At 51.5% G+C, this 16604-nt stretch overlaps 2 protein-coding genes across 3 annotated transcripts; one reads left to right on the plus strand and one right to left on the minus strand.

Annotated features, from left to right (window-relative positions):
• Positions 1-6618: 6618 nt before the first annotated feature.
• On the plus strand, positions 6619-10581 carry CDC20 (cell division cycle 20). The gene is made up of 11 exons (XM_059689837.1): positions 6619-6776; positions 6874-7094; positions 7205-7356; positions 7450-7546; positions 7663-7791; positions 7890-8086; positions 8201-8295; positions 8443-8671; positions 8813-8938; positions 9820-9937; positions 10328-10581. The coding sequence occupies exons 2-11, from the start codon at positions 6914-6916 to the stop codon at positions 10504-10506; spliced, it is 1503 nt and encodes a 500-aa protein (XP_059545820.1). The 5' UTR covers positions 6619-6776; positions 6874-6913; the 3' UTR covers positions 10507-10581.
• Positions 10582-10726: 145 nt separating this feature from the next.
• On the minus strand, positions 10727-13001 carry ELOVL1 (ELOVL fatty acid elongase 1). Of its 2 annotated transcripts, XM_059689839.1 has the most exons (7): positions 12871-13001; positions 12502-12692; positions 12244-12324; positions 12025-12081; positions 11832-11937; positions 11605-11741; positions 10727-11431 (listed from the first exon to the last, which is right to left on the minus strand). In XM_059689839.1, exons 1-7 carry the CDS (start codon positions 12914-12916, stop codon positions 11210-11212), a joined length of 840 nt encoding a protein of 279 aa, XP_059545822.1. In that variant the 5' UTR covers positions 12917-13001; the 3' UTR covers positions 10727-11209. The 2 variants fall into 2 exon arrangements, with proteins under 2 accessions (XP_059545822.1, XP_059545823.1); XM_059689840.1 differs by lacking the exon at positions 12502-12692 and having other exon boundaries at positions 12871-12944.
• Between the last annotated feature and the right edge of the window lie 3603 nt (positions 13002-16604).

The following is a 16604-nucleotide window of genomic DNA, read 5'->3' on the forward strand; positions in this document are numbered from 1 at the left end:
AATTTTATGGTTGGGGGTCACCACAACATGAGGAACTGTATTAAAGGGTCGCGGCATTAGGAAGGTTGAGAACCACTGCTCTAAGCCATTCATATACAGCAGTAAAATGTGCTTCAGCCATTCTGGCTATGGATTCTCCTGATCCATTCAAATTCTCAAACAAGGGTGTTTTTGATTTAGTTTTGTTTGTTTGTTTGTTTTTTCTGGCTCCAAACATACCCATTGTATCAGTCAGGGTCTTGGCAGAAATATATGGCACACTCAAACTGGGTATCTTTTTTTTTTTTTTTTTTTTATTGCTTAAAGTAATACAAAGGGTATTACATATGTGTCCATTTTTCCCCCCTGCCCTAGACAGTCCCCTAGCCTCCCGTATCCCCCAGAAACTGGGTATCTTAATGAGAGTTTAATAAAGGGAATATTTATAAAGATGAGGCAGGATTTATGAAAACCATCAAGGAACAGTGCAATAACCCAGGACTAACAACAATTGGGAGCTGATTCCACCCCTAGGCATCAAAGGATAGGGGGAGAGAGTAGTTACTAGACCTGGGGAGAGTAGCTGTGAAAGAGGGCTGCTTGGCTCTCCATTTAGGTAGAGATATACAGCCAACCCATGGAGACATGGCAGGGAGGGAGCCAGGGGAATAAATAGCTCAAGGTCACTCTTCTCCCACCCTCTGATTTCTGTATTGGTTTGCTAGGGTTGCTGTAACAAAGTACCACAAACTTGGTGGCTTAAATAACAAAAATTTATTGTCTCACAGTTCTGGAGGCTAGGAGTTCAAGCTGTCAGCAGGGTTGGTTCCTTCTGAGGCTGTGAGAAACAATCTGTCCCATGCCTCTCCCCTAGCTTCTGGTGGTTTCCTGGCAGTCTTTGGCGGACCTTGACTTGGGAGAAACCTCACCCTTATCTCTGTCTTCATTTTCACATGGCATTCTCCTTGTGTGTGTCTGTGCCTAAATTTCCCCATTTTATAAGGACACCCGACATACTGGATTAGGGCCCTCCCAAATGACCTCATCTTAACTAATTACATCTGCAATGACCCTATTTCCAAGTAAGGTCACACTCTGAAGTACTGGGACTTAGGAATTCAACATATGAATTTGGGGGACATGATTCAACCCATAATATATCCCCATTGGTGGAACCCAAACAGAAACTAGAGCCCAAGGAAATCCATTGACATAGGCCATATGAATCATCTTCATAGGGCACGGGCAGGGTGGAGAAGGATGAATGGTGGGTCTGCATGGGACAAATGGATGACACCCAGTATACTCATTTTCCATCATTCCTTCCCCTAGTCATCTTCAAGGCTCCGACTTTATTCCTGGGACTCAAGACAGGGATGAGGCCCAAACCAGTGAACCCACTCAGCCATCATGTCCTGATCACTTTTACTTCTCTATATATTTTTTATTGATTTTTTACAGAGAGGAAGGGAGAGGAGTAGAGAGTCAGAAACATCGATGAGAGAGAAACATCGGTCAGCTGACTCCTGCACAACCCCACTGGGGATGTGCCCGCAACCAAGGTACATGCCCTTGACCAGAATTGAACCCGGGAACCCTCAGTCCGCAGGCCGATGCTCTATCCACTGAGCCAAACCGGTCAGGGTCACTTTTACTTCTTACATTCCATTTCCTCTATCTCCACTGAACTACATACAACCTTTTAACTAATATCTTTGCCTCTTTTAAAATATATATTTTTATTGATTTTCAGAGAGGAAGGGAGAGGGAGAGAGAGAAACATCAATGATGAAAGAGAATCATTGATTAGCTGCCTCCTGCACTCCCCCCACTGGGAATCGAGCCCACAACCTGGGCAAGTGCCCTGATCTGGAATTGAATTGTGACCTCCTGATTCATAGGTCGATGCTCAACCAGTGAGCCACACGGTAGTCTCTCTTTATATCTCTCCAGTTTCAACCTGTATGTTGCCTCCAGTGATCTTCCTACTAATCTCACTCCTTACCTTTGACTCTTCAGAACCTGATTTCTTTCTCTTCCACTATTTGCTAATGTAAGGATTAAAAATGTTAACACAATGCCATGCATATAGTTAATACTCAGTGTTTATTGAGCTATTTTTAATATCCCAACTAAGTTGTTCCACCCCCTGAATATCACCTATATTTTATTCCTTCCATATCCTCTGCTTCCCTAGATTCAAGTCCTTCAGGTGTGAGTTCCCCCCATCTAACCAGCTCCTCAGCCTCTAATTATCCATCTCAAAAGCCTTGTTCTCTTTGCCTCTAGCCTAAGAGGAAGCGATGTTTCTTTCCTAGACTGGAAAAGCTCCCTGTGTTTTCTACCCCATTTCTTCCTGGGGAAGGTACCCAGTTTCCTTTGTTCTGTCAGCTGGCCTTGCCTGGCCCCTTTCACCTCCCCTGACTCTTGCCTTCACCTTCCAAAAGACATAGGCCTCGCCCTAGTCAGTTTGGCTCAGTGAATAACGCATCAGCCTGTGGACTGAAGGGTCTCGGGTTCAATTCAGGTCAAGGGCATGTACCTCTGTTGCTGGCTTGATCCTCAGCCCTAGTTGGGGCATGTGTGGGAGGCAACCAATCAATGTGTCTCTCTCTCATCTATGATTTTTTCTTTCTCTGTCCCTCTCCTCTCTTCCATTCTCTCTAAAAATCAATGGAAAAAAAATCCTTGGGTGAGGATTAACAACAACAAAAAAAGACATAGGACTCTTGGTGCTATCATTCCCTCAAACTCCCATTGCACTGCCCCTTTTCCACTCCCAGATCTCTCACACAAGTAGGCCGTGCTGCTGCCTTCGTATTCTCCCCACCCTTCTCTCTTCGACCTTTCCAATTGGAACCCGAGCACCCACTCTCCTGATCCCTCTCTCACCAAGGTCACCGATGATTTGTTTCTCAATAGCTATATCTGACCTCTTCTGTCATCATTCTGCTTAACTATTTTGCATCATATTAGAATTCTTCCCATTTCAAGGTCCATGTCAGTATAATCTGTACCCTTATTTACCCTATCCTTATTCTCTGCAGTTAACCCTACTCCAGAAGCTGCAAACTGCTGGCCATGTCCCACCCTCAGATATGTTTTGTTTGGCCCTTCCCTACACAGAAAACTCTCACTGATAAAACAGATCAAGTCCAAACTCCTTAGCTTAACATTTAAGGTCCTGACCAGCCTGATTCTAGACTACATTTCCTATGTATATGGGACTCCCCATTTAAAACCCCAGGACATGCAACTCCTTGTTTTCCAAGGTAATTGGAAATAGAGAACATAAACACTTCAAAATCAAAGGTAACAATATTAAATTTGGGCTAAGAGCACCAGATTTTTCTCTGTCATCATCACAGTTCACTCCACTACTTATTTTTGTTTGTTTGTTCGTTGGAAGCTACCCATTGTCTTCACTATCAGAGACATGTAAACAAGGATTCTGGAACGCTGGTGAACCTTGAGCCCTGGCAAGGGCCAGAGCTATGCACCAATTGTTTAGTTGAGAGAATAGTGGCTCAAGTAATTTCCTGACAAAATAGTCTCAGAGTAAATCTTTACTGACCTTTAAGATTGTCTGTTATCAGAATTGCCTGCCTAAGGGCTATATGTGTATCCAAAATTGAACAAAAGGTTGGCAAGACGTGGGCACCAGTGGAAGTCCTTCCCCTTGCATTGGGCTTCCCGCCTGGCCCCGAATATTTCCAAATTATTATTTCTTGTCTCGTCTCTGTCATTTGTGTGCGGCCCTTCTCCAGATCCTGAACCTTGAACCATGCAGGACGTGGCTCGCACATTTGTTTTGTTAATTCTCACCAGAGGATTTTTTTTTCCATTGATTTTTAGTGAGTGAAAGGGAGGGAGGAGACAGAGATAAGAGAGAGAAAGAGAGAGAGAGAGAGAGAGAGAGAAACATCCACATGAGACACATTGGTTGGATGCCTTCCACATGCACCCCAATCACCCATGGTCAGGATCAAACCTGAACCTGCAACCCAGGTGTGCCCTTGTCCAAGACCCTTCAATGCTCAGGTAGATGATCTAACCACTGAGAAACACTGGCCAGGGCACTCCACTACTTATTATTATTGGCTGTGTGCCTTTGGGCAAGTTTCTAACCTTTTTCTGACCCAGTTTCTTTTTCTATAAAAGGGGCAAGATTATGTCTTATAGGAATAAGGATTAAAGTCAATAATGTATGCAAGCCCTTTAAACACAATAGTTAGCAGATGGCCAATAAATGGTACCTATTATTATTTTTATTATTGCTGTTTCACCTCTAAGCACATTCACACAATTCATTCAAGTCATTATTAGAGCATTATTAGAGCACTGGATTAAATGGGTTTTGAACCTGGATTTCCACCAATTTGTGTGAACTCTGGCACATCCCTTCCCGGGGCCTCTGTTTCTTCACCTATAAAATATGGGTGTTTCCAAGATGGGGAGGGTGCACCTCCGCAGCCACTCTAAAATTCCTGACACCTCTAAAGCCCCATAAGAGTAAGCCACAATGTCTTCCTCACGGCAAGTCCAACCTTACCTTCCAGTGCCGGAAGCCGGTCCATCCTTGCTGCTTGACACAGTCACAGCAGGGAAGAAATATCTGCACAGCATATTTTTCAAGGGATCTGGCGTATATGGCATACTGTTCTTAAAATGTTTGCTCCCCTACTTAGCGCTATGTGTTTTAACCAAGGTCACCTCTCCGAGAAAGGTTGTTTCCCCAGGTGAGGATTTTTCCCTGGAGTTAGGGATTAACAGGACTAAGGAAGGGAATAAATCAGTAAAACCCCTAACTAAGTGCCAGACAGGTAGTTAATCACTTTAACTACGAACAATCACGCTTAAACTACATAATCTTTACTTAGGATAATCTCCTTCAGTTACTTCCTTGTAGCTTAACAAAACAATAGAGTAGCGACCTTGGAATGGAGATAACAAATGCCCTAACCTTTGGAATAGAATGGATAGGATTAAAATCAACTGGTATAAATACAGATGTAACAGGAGAATAGAACAGAACCTGGCTGGAGAACCTGACTAGGGAACCTGGCTATGCAGACCATCTGAACACTGTCTCCGTTCTTCGCCGATTCCATTCACACATTTGGGAACCCCTGGACCTGTTGGGTTTGGACCCCAACATTCCAGACAGGTAGGTCTGAATCCTGATTCTTTTTCTTGACTATAAGGAATTCACCCCTTTCAGCTTCATTTCCCCTGATTGTAAAACAGCAAACAAAACAATTTTAAAAACAAACACATGTACTACTTCTTTCCTAGCAGTGTTCCTGTTGTAGGCGGCAGGAATGGCACCAGGTGTATGACCGGTGGGGTCAGACCACATCTGGGTTCAGCAACCTCAGTACTTGGGTTCTGGCTAGGAAAGAATTAACTCCAGGCCCAAACTGCAAGAGAACATTTATTGGGTCAATTACAGAAGTAGAAAAGTAATTCCTAGAAGAAATGGGCTTCAGAAACAAGTCATAGGTGTAAAGGAAGGGCCCTTGGAGCTTGGAGTAAGGTGCCAGGGGCAGGGAGATGGCAGGGAAGGAGAAGGGAGAGGGAAGAGCGTGAGTGTGCTCCTAGGAGGGAGAACATACTGGGGTCCTCCATCCTGAGGGTTTTAAGGGCGGAGAGTGTAAGGGAGGTCCCAGGGGAAGATCTCAATAGAATCTTCAGCAGTTTTACAGGTGTGTCCTTTCAGAGTCGTGGTCTCCACTAATTGGCGGGCAGCAGGGCAGAGGGTCATTATTCAATGCAGCCAGCTCTGAGGTCAGCCTTGGCTTTGCTTATCTGGTGTTGTTGCTTTTCTGGGCCTGGAGTTGAAATACAACTGAGGCCTAGATGCTATCTCTAGGGAGGAAGGGTCGGGGGCTCCATCCATATGTTAGGGGAGGAAAGGTCACCCCCGGGGGCGGCTTCCCACCCGACAATTGATTGTCTATTGCAGTGATGGCGAACCTATGACACGTGTGTCAGAGGTGACACGCGAACTCATTTTTTTTTTTTGGTTGATTTTTCTTTGGTAAATGGCATTTAAATATATAAAATAAATATCAAAAATATAAGTCTTTGTTTTACTATGGTTGCAAATATCAAAAAATGTCTATATGTGACACGGCACCAGAGTTAAGTTAGGGTTTTTCAAAATGCTACCACGCCGAGCTCAAAAGGTTCGCCATCACTGGCTATTGTTACACCCCATGACCTCCTGAACCTGGCCCAACGCGCTTGCTCTGCTCACGCCTGCCTACATCATCACTACTGTCACCGGGCCAACAGCGGGTGAACCCTAACCCCTCCGGCCTCCCTCCGTGAAGCCTCTCAGCCCTTTCAGACCCCAGCCCGCCCTCTCCCTCCACCCTCCCGCTTCCGTTCTCTAAAGGGGTCAGTGCTTCAGGTCGCCCCACAGCGCTCGGCACTCGGGTATCATAAATAAGCCCACAGGGAGGGCTTAAATGGGAAGGGCGGGTGAGGGGAACCCGAGGAATGAATGGCAGCGAACCGGCCAGGCGGAGGCAGCGCGAGCCCCGCCCCCGGACGCTCCCCGCCCCTCCCCTCTCGCTTTCCGACACAAATCACGTGCCCGGGCCGAACTCTCGTGAGATCTGCGACTTGCCCCGGAAGACCCGCCCCCAGGGCCGTGGAGGCCAATGGGAGAAAGTGACGGTTACGACCGTTGGGTTTCGAAGAAGCCAATGACAGCCGGGAGCGGAGAGTTTAAGACGCTCAGGCCTGCGCCTCTCGGGTCGGTCGGGGATCGCACCGGCTCGGAGCTGACGGTGAGTGGCGGCGGGGCCCTGCCGTGGGGGGCCCGCGGCCAGGCGGCCCTGGCGGTGGGGCCGGCCTTTCCGAGCACGGACGCCTGTCTTCTTCCAGGGCTCGGCGGGCACCTTTCCCCTGCGGACGCTTCGCCCCCATGGCGCAGTTCGTGTTCGACAGCGACCTGCACGCCCTGCTGCAGCTGGACACCCCCATCCCCAATGCGCCCCCCGCGCGCTGGCAGCGCAAAGCTAAGGAAGCCTCGGGGCCCGCGCCCTCACCCATGCGGGCGGCCAATCGGTCCCACACCGCCGGCCGGACCCCGGGCCGCACTCCGGGTCAGTGGGTGCGGCGGGGCGCGGGGAGGGAGGGCGCATGGCTGAGCGCGGCCTGCGGGTCCCCGCCCTCGGGAGCCGAGTGGGACTGTCTGCGTCCCTCTCCACCCCAGGCAAATCCGGCTCCAAGATTCAGACCACCCCCAGCAAACCTGGTGGGGACCGCTATATCCCCCATCGCAGTGCGACCCAGATGGAGGTGGCCAGCTTCCTCCTGAGTAAGGAGAACAACCATTCGGAAAACAGCCAGACGCCCACCAAGAAGGTATGCGCCCCCGAGGGACTTGGGGCCAGGGGCCCGTCTGTGCACTTCGCCCCACGCCATCCCGCCTCACCCACCGCCACCCTTGTGTACCAGGAACATCAGAAAGCCTGGGCTTTGAACCTGAACGGTTTTGACGTGGAGGAAGCCAAGATCCTTCGGCTCAGCGGGAAACCACAGAAAGTTCCAGAGGGTAAGACCTGAGGTTCACGGTGCTTGGAGGGTGGGGGGGAGTGCTTATCGGCTTGCCAGGGGAGGGCCAGGGGAGGTTTCGGGTCTCCAGGGCCGAGCCTCCCTCCACTGGGACAGGTTACGAGAACAGACTGAAAGTCCTCTACAGCCAGAAGGCCACGCCGGGCTCCAGCAAGAGGACCTGCCGTTACATCCCCTCCCTGCCCGACCGGATCCTGGATGCCCCTGAAATCCGCAACGACTATTGTAAGCACAGCCTGCGCCTTGCTGGGTGGGTGGGAAAAGAGGGCCTGGGCACCAGGCGCACAGGGCAGCGTCAGTCCTTGCCTTTGCCCCTCTGGCAGACCTGAACCTGGTGGATTGGAGCTCCGGGAACGTGCTGGCCGTGGCTTTGGACAACAGTGTGTACTTGTGGAGCGCCAGCACCGGCGACATCCTGCAGCTGCTGCAGATGGAGCAGCCTGGAGACTACGTTTCCTCTGTGTCCTGGATCAAGGAGGGCAACTACCTGGCTGTGGGCACCAGCAGCGCGGAGGTCCAGGTGCGACTTGTCCCCGGGCTGCGGCTCTGTTGTCCCCAGACCCCGGGAGCTTGCCCAGGAGGAGGATGCTGTGCCAGGGCCCAGCCTCTGATGGTCGTGGTCCTCTCTCTCTAGCTATGGGATGTGCAGCAGCAGAAGCGGCTTCGGAACATGACCAGTCATTCTGCCCGAGTGGGCGCCCTGTGTTGGAATAGCTACATACTGTCCAGGTCAGTGGTGTTTGCTAGTCTGTTGCAAGATCAGGCTATGATTTTTTTTGCCCTCCACCCATTGTACACCCCTGAAGGGAAGCAGCTCTGCCCTGCGGTGGCATTTGGCGCTGCCACAGGACCTGATTCCCATCTTCCTTCTTGCAGTGGCTCACGCTCTGGTCACATCCATCACCATGATGTTCGGGTAGCAGAACACCATGTGGCCACACTGAGTGGTCACAGCCAGGAAGTGTGTGGGCTGCGCTGGTCCCCAGATGGACGACATTTGGCCAGTGGTGGCAATGATAACTTGGTCAATGTGTGGCCTAGTGCTGCTTTAGAGGCGGGCTGGGTTCCCCTGCAGACATTCACCCAGCATCAAGGGGCTGTCAAGGTAAGAGGGGCTCAGCTGGGGCCTCTGCAGACCCTCACCCAGAACCTGGGGAATATTACAGGAGATGGGATGCTGGGATTGGACTAGGTTAGTCTAGGACCCTCTATAACTCCCTGCTGACTCCACTTTTGTCCCATCTAGGCTGTAGCTTGGTGTCCCTGGCAGTCCAATATACTGGCAACTGGAGGGGGCACCAGTGATCGGCACATTCGCATCTGGAACGTCTGCTCTGGGGCCTGTCTGAATGCTGTGGATGCCCACTCCCAGGTAGTCTTTTACCTATTCTAGTCTCTCACTCCTAGATACATTCTTACTCTTTACTTCTTCCTGGGCAACCATGTCCCCTTCAATGGCTTCACTAAGTCTGTACCCTGATGATTTCCAAACTTCTAAATCAGCTCTCACTCAGGCTCCCGATCCATATTTCCAACACCCTGTGGCCCGTCTTGTCCCAAGTCCTATAGGTGGCACCAGCCTAATAGGTTCCTAAGTAAACTTGTTGCTTCCCTTTGCCTCCCTAAAATGTGTGCCTACGCCTCCTCCTCTTATATTCTTCCAGAGGACAGAACCTGCTTAGAAATCTGAAAAAACCTAGAGTCTTTCATCCTCCTCACCTAGTCACCAAGATAGCACTTTTACCTCAGAATGTCATTCATAAGTGTTTCCTCCCCTCAGTGCACTGGTCTCAGTATCCTTAGCTCCTCTAGTCTGTCCTCTACTGTGGTCTGGGTGCTATGTTACTGTCCTCCTTAAATCCTGCAATGGTCCCCCATCACCTACAGCATATAACCCAAATCCATTAGAATTTGATGACTTGCTGGCGAGTCTCCCTGCAACGACTCCAGCTTCTCCTTCCATTCAACACCCATTCTGCCCACCTTCATTCTAGATTTGGGCTTTTGAGCCAGAGTTCAAATTCTGGCTGTCACCTACTAACTTAACTTGCTTGTAATCTTGGGCAACTTGCTGAACTTCCTTCTGCTCGATTACTCATCTGTAAATGGATAACAGTTATAATTCTCAAAAGGCTTTTGTTAGGATCATCGCCACTCAAGTCTCAGTGACCTGGCAATGTTCCTAACTCTAGAATGGACTTCTGATTTGAGTAGTCGGCTCTATGCTGTATCTACACCATCCCCTCTCCACAGGTGTGCTCCATCCTCTGGTCTTCCCACTACAAGGAACTTATCTCAGGTCATGGCTTTGCCCAGAACCAGCTGGTTATTTGGAAGTACCCAACCATGGTCAAGGTGGCTGAGCTCAAAGGTATGTGCTAAATGACAGAAGCCAGACACAAAAGACTACATATTGTATGATTATTTATATGGACTATCCAGAAGAGGCAAATGCAGAAAGATAAAACAGACTAATGGTTACCAGGGGCTGGAGGGAAAGGGTAATGTGTGCTTTTCTTTATGGAGTGATGAAAATGGTCTGGAATTATAGTTGTGATGATTACACAACTTTGTGACTATACTAAAAAGCAATGAATTGTACAATTTAAAAGAATAAATTTTATGGCATGTAAATTATTATTATCTCAAAGCTGTTACAAAAAACAAAACCCCAAAAAAGGTAGGTTTGCTCTTAAAATTGGAGAGTTGTAGTATGTCTCCATTCATGTGCTGCTCTTACTTTTTCCTTTCTCATGCCCAGGTCACACAGCCCGGGTCCTAAGTTTGGCCATGAGTCCAGATGGAGCCACGGTGGCATCAGCAGCAGCAGATGAGACCCTACGCATGTGGCGCTGCTTTGAGTTGGACCCTGCACGGCGGCGGGAGCGGGAAAAGGCTAGTGCAACCAAGAGCAGCCTTATCCATCAAGGCATCCGTTGAGGACCAACTCATCACTTCAGTTTTTATGTTTGCTTTTTTTATTTTTCTAATAAAGTCATGTCTCTCTTCTCCTTGCATGACCTCTGTCTCTGGCTTTCTCAAGGGGCTCCTCTCCTGTGTTTGAGAGCTAGAAATGTCCATCCTGTGGGAGCCTTGACAGAGATAGCAGGCTCTGTACCCCACCTCCTCCACCTACATATACGTACACACACAGCCTCAGTAGTTTCCTCTGTCACTTTTAATGAAGACATGAGTGAGCAGCCTCCACAGGCTATATTCTCAGGCCTCCCACCCACTCGGACGTATGGGTGGGAAGGAGGGAGCCTGGGTCCGTAGTGACAGATTATTGCTGACCTCTTCAGTGTGAGGAAAAAGGCCACAAGACCCTGGTGGGGGCCAGTCCTGAGTGCTTCTCTCCCAAGTTTAAGGCAGGGAGGGGGAAGTAAGCGTCCAGCCCTTTCAGCCCCCAGCTCGAGTGGCAGAGGGCAACGAGGCCACGTCCCTGGGGCTGGCTGGGACAAGTGGGTGAGGAACGGAAGCTGTGGTCCCTGTGTACCAGCTGTGGGGAGGGGAAGGCTTGTCCCCTGCTCAGTCCTGACCACACAATCCCTGGTCACAGGTGTAGTTGGGGAGGACAATGATGGATGCTGCCCAAGGTGCAGTCCTGAGGCACTTAGGTGGGCGCCTAGCAAGAGCATGGTTCTCAGTTGGCCTTGACTTTGGCAGTACCTGGAGCTCCATTTTGCTGAACTACACGGGGCAGCCGTTTGCCTTTGGTGTAAGAATGATACCAGAAATTGGAGAAGAGCACGAAGAAGATGGTGCCGTACATCCAGATGAGGTGGATGATGACTGGGTACTGGTAGTTACAGCTGGGCATGAAGTAGTACTGGGAGATGTGCAGCGAGACCAGGACAAACTGGATCTAGGATAGAGAAAGGCAAGGGTCAGAGGGAATACTGAGAGGGCTGGAGGGAAGGGGTAGAGAAAGACTGAACACTGAGTGGGGGGATAGTGTCAAAGGTGAGACAGGTTGGATAAAGGAAGGATCCAGACTAGGAGTATTGGGATGGTACAGACCAGGTCCAGGCCCCTCACCAGCTGGATGGCTGTCATGTGCTTTTTCCACCAAAGGTAGGGCTGAGCCACAGGGCCAAGGGCAGATAGTCCATAGTACAGGTACATGATGACATGCACAGAGGAGTTTATCATGGCATGGAAAGAGCCCATTCCTCCTGTGGACGGACAATGAACAGGGTCAGGAGAGTCGAGCCTCTAATCCCCAGTGCCTGCCCCTTTTTCCCCCAAAGGCGTTCACCACTCACCTGGGGCAATTTTCACTCCCCACCACCAGCTCCAGGGAAGCACTGAGTGATGGAAGACATGTAGGAAGGTCACCTGTCCATCTTTTTTCCGGAGAATAAAGATCACCTGAGCAGAGTAGGGAAAGGAGTTTCAGAGTCAGGGCCTCTCACTCCTTTCTCCCCCACCTCAAGTTCTCATTTCATACACTCTCACCGTGTCCATGAGTTCAATGAACTTGGAGAAGAGGAAGAGCCAGGCCACTCGAACCATCTGCAAGAAGTCAGGGCAGCCTTAGGACCCCGCCCCTCACTACTAACTAGAGCCTCCCTAAACTGGCCCATGAACACAGGTCACACCCAAATGGCTATCCCCAGGTTGTTTACGATGTAGGCACCCCCCAACACCCCCACCCCCCAACTCCCTCCTACTTACCCTCAGTGCCTCTGGGTTGTTGGAAAAGTCCACAGGGTCACAGCGCCAGGTGTAGCTACTCAGCCAGCCAGACATCAGGAACTAGAAATGGGATGTGGATTAGACCACCAGAATGCCCTCCCTCCCCCCATTCCCTCCCGTTTTCTAGTTGAAGAGATGGATCTGAGCCTTTCTGGAAAGGAGATGCATGCTCTGGCTCTAAGGCCTGCCCCTTACCCTGCCAGCAGAAATTAAGGCCTAGGCATCCCAGGGTCCCACCTCATAGACAATGTAGAGGGAGAGCGCCACCAGTGAGAAGTTGTAGACAACCATGAAACCACGCAGTTGGAAGGGCTTCCGATTGGCCATGATTCGAGGCCCAAGTGAGAGAACGAAGTACACATAAGTCAGGAGAATGGAGGTCATTAGCAAGGGGGACCCCATCAAAGGGTAGCCCTGTATCCGGGGATCTGCAAATAAGGATCAAAGGAGTCAGGAAGTGCCACAGGGTTCAAAGGGTCCCAATCAGGTGTACAGATATGAGTGAGGTCAGGTCACAAGGGTCAAAGGGGTTGGGAGGGCTTTCCATTAGGTGGCAGCCCTAGACCTCAGGACAGGAGGGAGGTAGGCAGGTGGAGAGCATCTTACCCCCATGCTTCATCATGCTCTGGTACACGTTCACAAGAGCTTCCATCCTAGTTGACTCTGGGGAGGTATGGAAGGCGGGTGTCAGCCAGGGCTGTGTTCTCCCATCTTACCCCTGACCCACAGACAGGACAGAGACCAGACAACCCCCGATACTCATTGCAAAAGGATATAACAGAGAGAGGAAGGAATTGCTGGGGACTAGGGGTAGGAGGAGACAGTCTGGCGGGGGCATCTGCTTCCCACACATCCTGCCTGCCTGGGAAGGGCTGTTCCACCCTTCCTCTCCACACCTTCCTCTCTTCCCTTCACTCTCTGCTCTTCTCTGGTGGTTTTTACTTCATGACCTCCCCTCCCCTCTTCCTCCACAAGAAAACTCTCAATTTTGATCTCTTTCTAGAAAGTCTTACCTCTCACTTACAGAAAATTCATCTCCCGAATAAACTGCCTCTCCCTTCCTCACCAAAGTCTCTGGCCTCTCCAGCTCTGGGTCGTTCTTCTCTCCAGGGATCCTCCCCTTCAACCTCTCCTGGCCCATTTCGGGATGCCCTTCTCCTGGGATTGTCCTTTCCAGGACTCTCCTCTCCCGAGGGTCCCTCCTTTGCCCTGCCGGGACTCTCATTTCCCAGCCCTTCCTGCCCACCCTGTCCCTTCTTGGTTGGTCCCTCCTGTCCCTTCCGGGACTCTCACCTCCCAATCCCCGCCTGCCCCTTCCTCCTCTCCCCTGCTGAGACATTCCCAGGCTCTTCTGGGCCCTCCAGAGCTCTCACCTCCAGCCTCTCGGCTCCTCTCCGGTGCTCTCCTCTTGCCCTTCCTCTCTGGGAGCCTGGCTCTTTGAGACTCCTGCCCTGGCAGCTCCACCTGTCTGACTAGATCTGGCGGCAGCCCCGCCCTCCACCCACCCCCGCTGCACTGCACATGGGGTGGAGGGTGGGTCCAGGCCACAGGTCAGTGCCTGGAGGAGCAGGACCCACGAGGATTGAGAAAGCCAAGTAAAGCTGGGACTCACTGTCTACCCACCCTCTCTAGATCAGCCAGATGGTCTAAGGTTTTAGGTTTTGAATCACAAACCTGCTGAGGCTCCAGTCCCAGCCCAAACCTTGGAGCAAAGAAAACTGCAGAAAACTCACACCCAGCATCTGCTAAACTAGCCATAAATTCTCAGTTTGTCCTACTTTAAATGGGTACTATCACCCTTCTCTCCCAGGGAGGGGCAGGGAAGCCAGTGGCATGTGAGGAGGTGGGGACGTGGGGGAGGTCTCAGGAATCTTCCCCTCCCTCAGGGAGGAGTCTAATGATCTAGGCCCTCTCCCCCTCAGGACCTCAAGGAATGACGGAGGAGGGCTCACTGGGACACAAAAGCCAGACCCAGGGGAGCCTGGGGCTCTGAAGAAGTCCCGGAGGGATAATGCAGTCCCTGAACAGCCCGGGCAGCAGATGCTCTGAGAGCAACCTGCGCAGGTACTGAGTGAAGAACACACCTGGCACATCCACCGAGGCTGCACACGCACCCCTCACACACACATACTGGGCCCCCACCCCACAGACGCTCCCCCAACCTCCATGTCAACCCCCAACTGCCCCACCGTCAGGCCCAAGTCCTTCCATACACACATGGTCTCACACACACCTGCCTCTCACACAGCTCTCCCCTCACCCACCCAAGGACCATATCACCAAGGGCTAGCACACATATGCACACATGGAGCCTACACAACTCCTGCCGGCAACAACTGCCCTCCTCTGACACACCAGCCAAACAAGCCTCCGTGGATGCTGACATGCATAGTTTCTAATACTCAGACCTGCTCCAAAAATACATTCACTCTAGTGAACACACCCTAAGCACTCACACATCCTCCTAGGTCCTGCATTACCATGTGCAAATGCTTATGCTCACACATACATGAGTCACAGATAAATGTGGTCACATCCATAAGCTCATACAGCCCACTTAGCAGGGAATGCATATAAAATCACCCATACCACATGCTGACACACACCTGTCCTCGGCAAGCATACAGATCTCTTTTCACAGATGACGATCATTCATTCATCCATTCATTCACAACCATATTTTTGCAGTTTGCCTATTCTGTGGGAGGGCCGACCAGGAGAGGATCACATGTGCTCTAACACACAGTTCCTTCCTGACCCGTGAGTTTGCCAGCTTGTTATCTCTCTCAACCACCACGCTCGCATGCACCCTGGAGGTCAGGAGTGGCTCAAGGTTCTGGAAAGGACCTCTCTCCAAGCGAGAGAGGAATCTGGGTGTGTCCCCGCAGGGGAACTCGGTCCTTCCTTTTAAGATGGATGGAAGGGAAAAGGAAACAGGCAGAGGAAGGGGGAGGGGAAAAGAGGAGGGAAGAGAAGGGAGGAGGGAGGGAGGGGACAAGAGGGAAGAGGGCTAAGACCTAGAGGTGGTGGAGGAAGGCCTAGGTTTGAGTAAATGGGGTCCACGCACGGGAGGGCGGTTGCTGGAGAGGCCCAGCCCCAGAGAGCTGGGACCTCCCACTCACTCTCCCCAGGAACAGCCTCGCCCACAGCCAGGGCAGGGCAGGGCTGGGCCGGGCGAGCCAGGCAGGGGGCCCGGGCACGTGGAGCGCCCGCCCAGGAAAGGTCCAGACTCACCAGTGGGGGGCCAGGCAGGCAGCAGTGGAGGGCTCGGAGGGAGCAGGGCCAGAGAGAAGTCCCCAGGGCCAGCCTGCCTGCCACTTCCTCATCTGCTGGGCCGACTTTCTGTCACCAGAGGGGAAGGGGGCGGGCCGGGTGGGGGGCGCTTGCTGATTGGGTCTTCGGCTGAGGCAGGAGGGGCAGTCCAGCCTCAACTGGGCTCGGCCCGCAGGGCGGGAGCAGGGGCGGGCCGCCCGATCCCGGGCAGGAAGCACGCCCAGCCCCGACTCCCCACCCCTTCCCTCGGCATCACTCAGCCCGCCGCTGTCAGCTCGCGCGGCCTGGGTAGGGCCGCCAGAGTCGTAACCTGCTTCTGCCTGACATTCAGCCCATGAATGGCCTTATTCTGGGCCTTCGGGTGATTAATCCGCCAACACGACCAACACATCTGCGTGGGCAGGTGGGCCCACCCAGCTTAGGACCCTGGGAAAAGTTCCAGGGCTCAGCCCTTCCTCAAAGAGCCCCCTCTAGAAAGGGGGAGACCTGGGCGGCCATGAGCCACAGTAGCAGGGAGGGCTCTGTAGGAGGGAGCAGCTGGGCATGCAAGCCTTCCCTCCGAGCCCATACGTCTGGATGAGCCCTAGCATTAGGAGTCGCTGAGGATGTCCTGTCATGGAGGTGGGAAAATACAAGTGGCTGGGGTACAGCCCCTCTGCCCTGTACCGGCCCGGCGGCAGGTGGTGTGGTCGGAAATGCATCGAGTGAAACCCTTGTGACATGCTATGCACATGTGTGTTTTGTGCCTCACAGTGTTTGATATTATATGATATTTATTTAAGAAAGCACTAAACTGTAATAAAGCATTTAATTTGCTTTTTATTTAAACACACACACACACATACACACACACAAGTGGCCTGGGGCAGGAACAGGGAGTGAGTCACTGGCCGGCTACACTGGCCGCCAGGCAGTGAAAGGGAAAGGAAAGTGAAGCTGGCTGTGGCTGTGGCTGAGTGTAGATCTTGAAGGTCGAACCGGGCACTTTGACTTTATTCTGGAAGCAGTGGAGAAACAGTGAAGATTTTTGAGGAGGCTATAATCAAATAATTCATCAAATGTTTATA

Source organism: Myotis daubentonii, chromosome 3 (assembly GCF_963259705.1).
Source record: "Myotis daubentonii chromosome 3, mMyoDau2.1, whole genome shotgun sequence".
Taxonomy (NCBI): Eukaryota; Metazoa; Chordata; class Mammalia; order Chiroptera; family Vespertilionidae; genus Myotis; species Myotis daubentonii.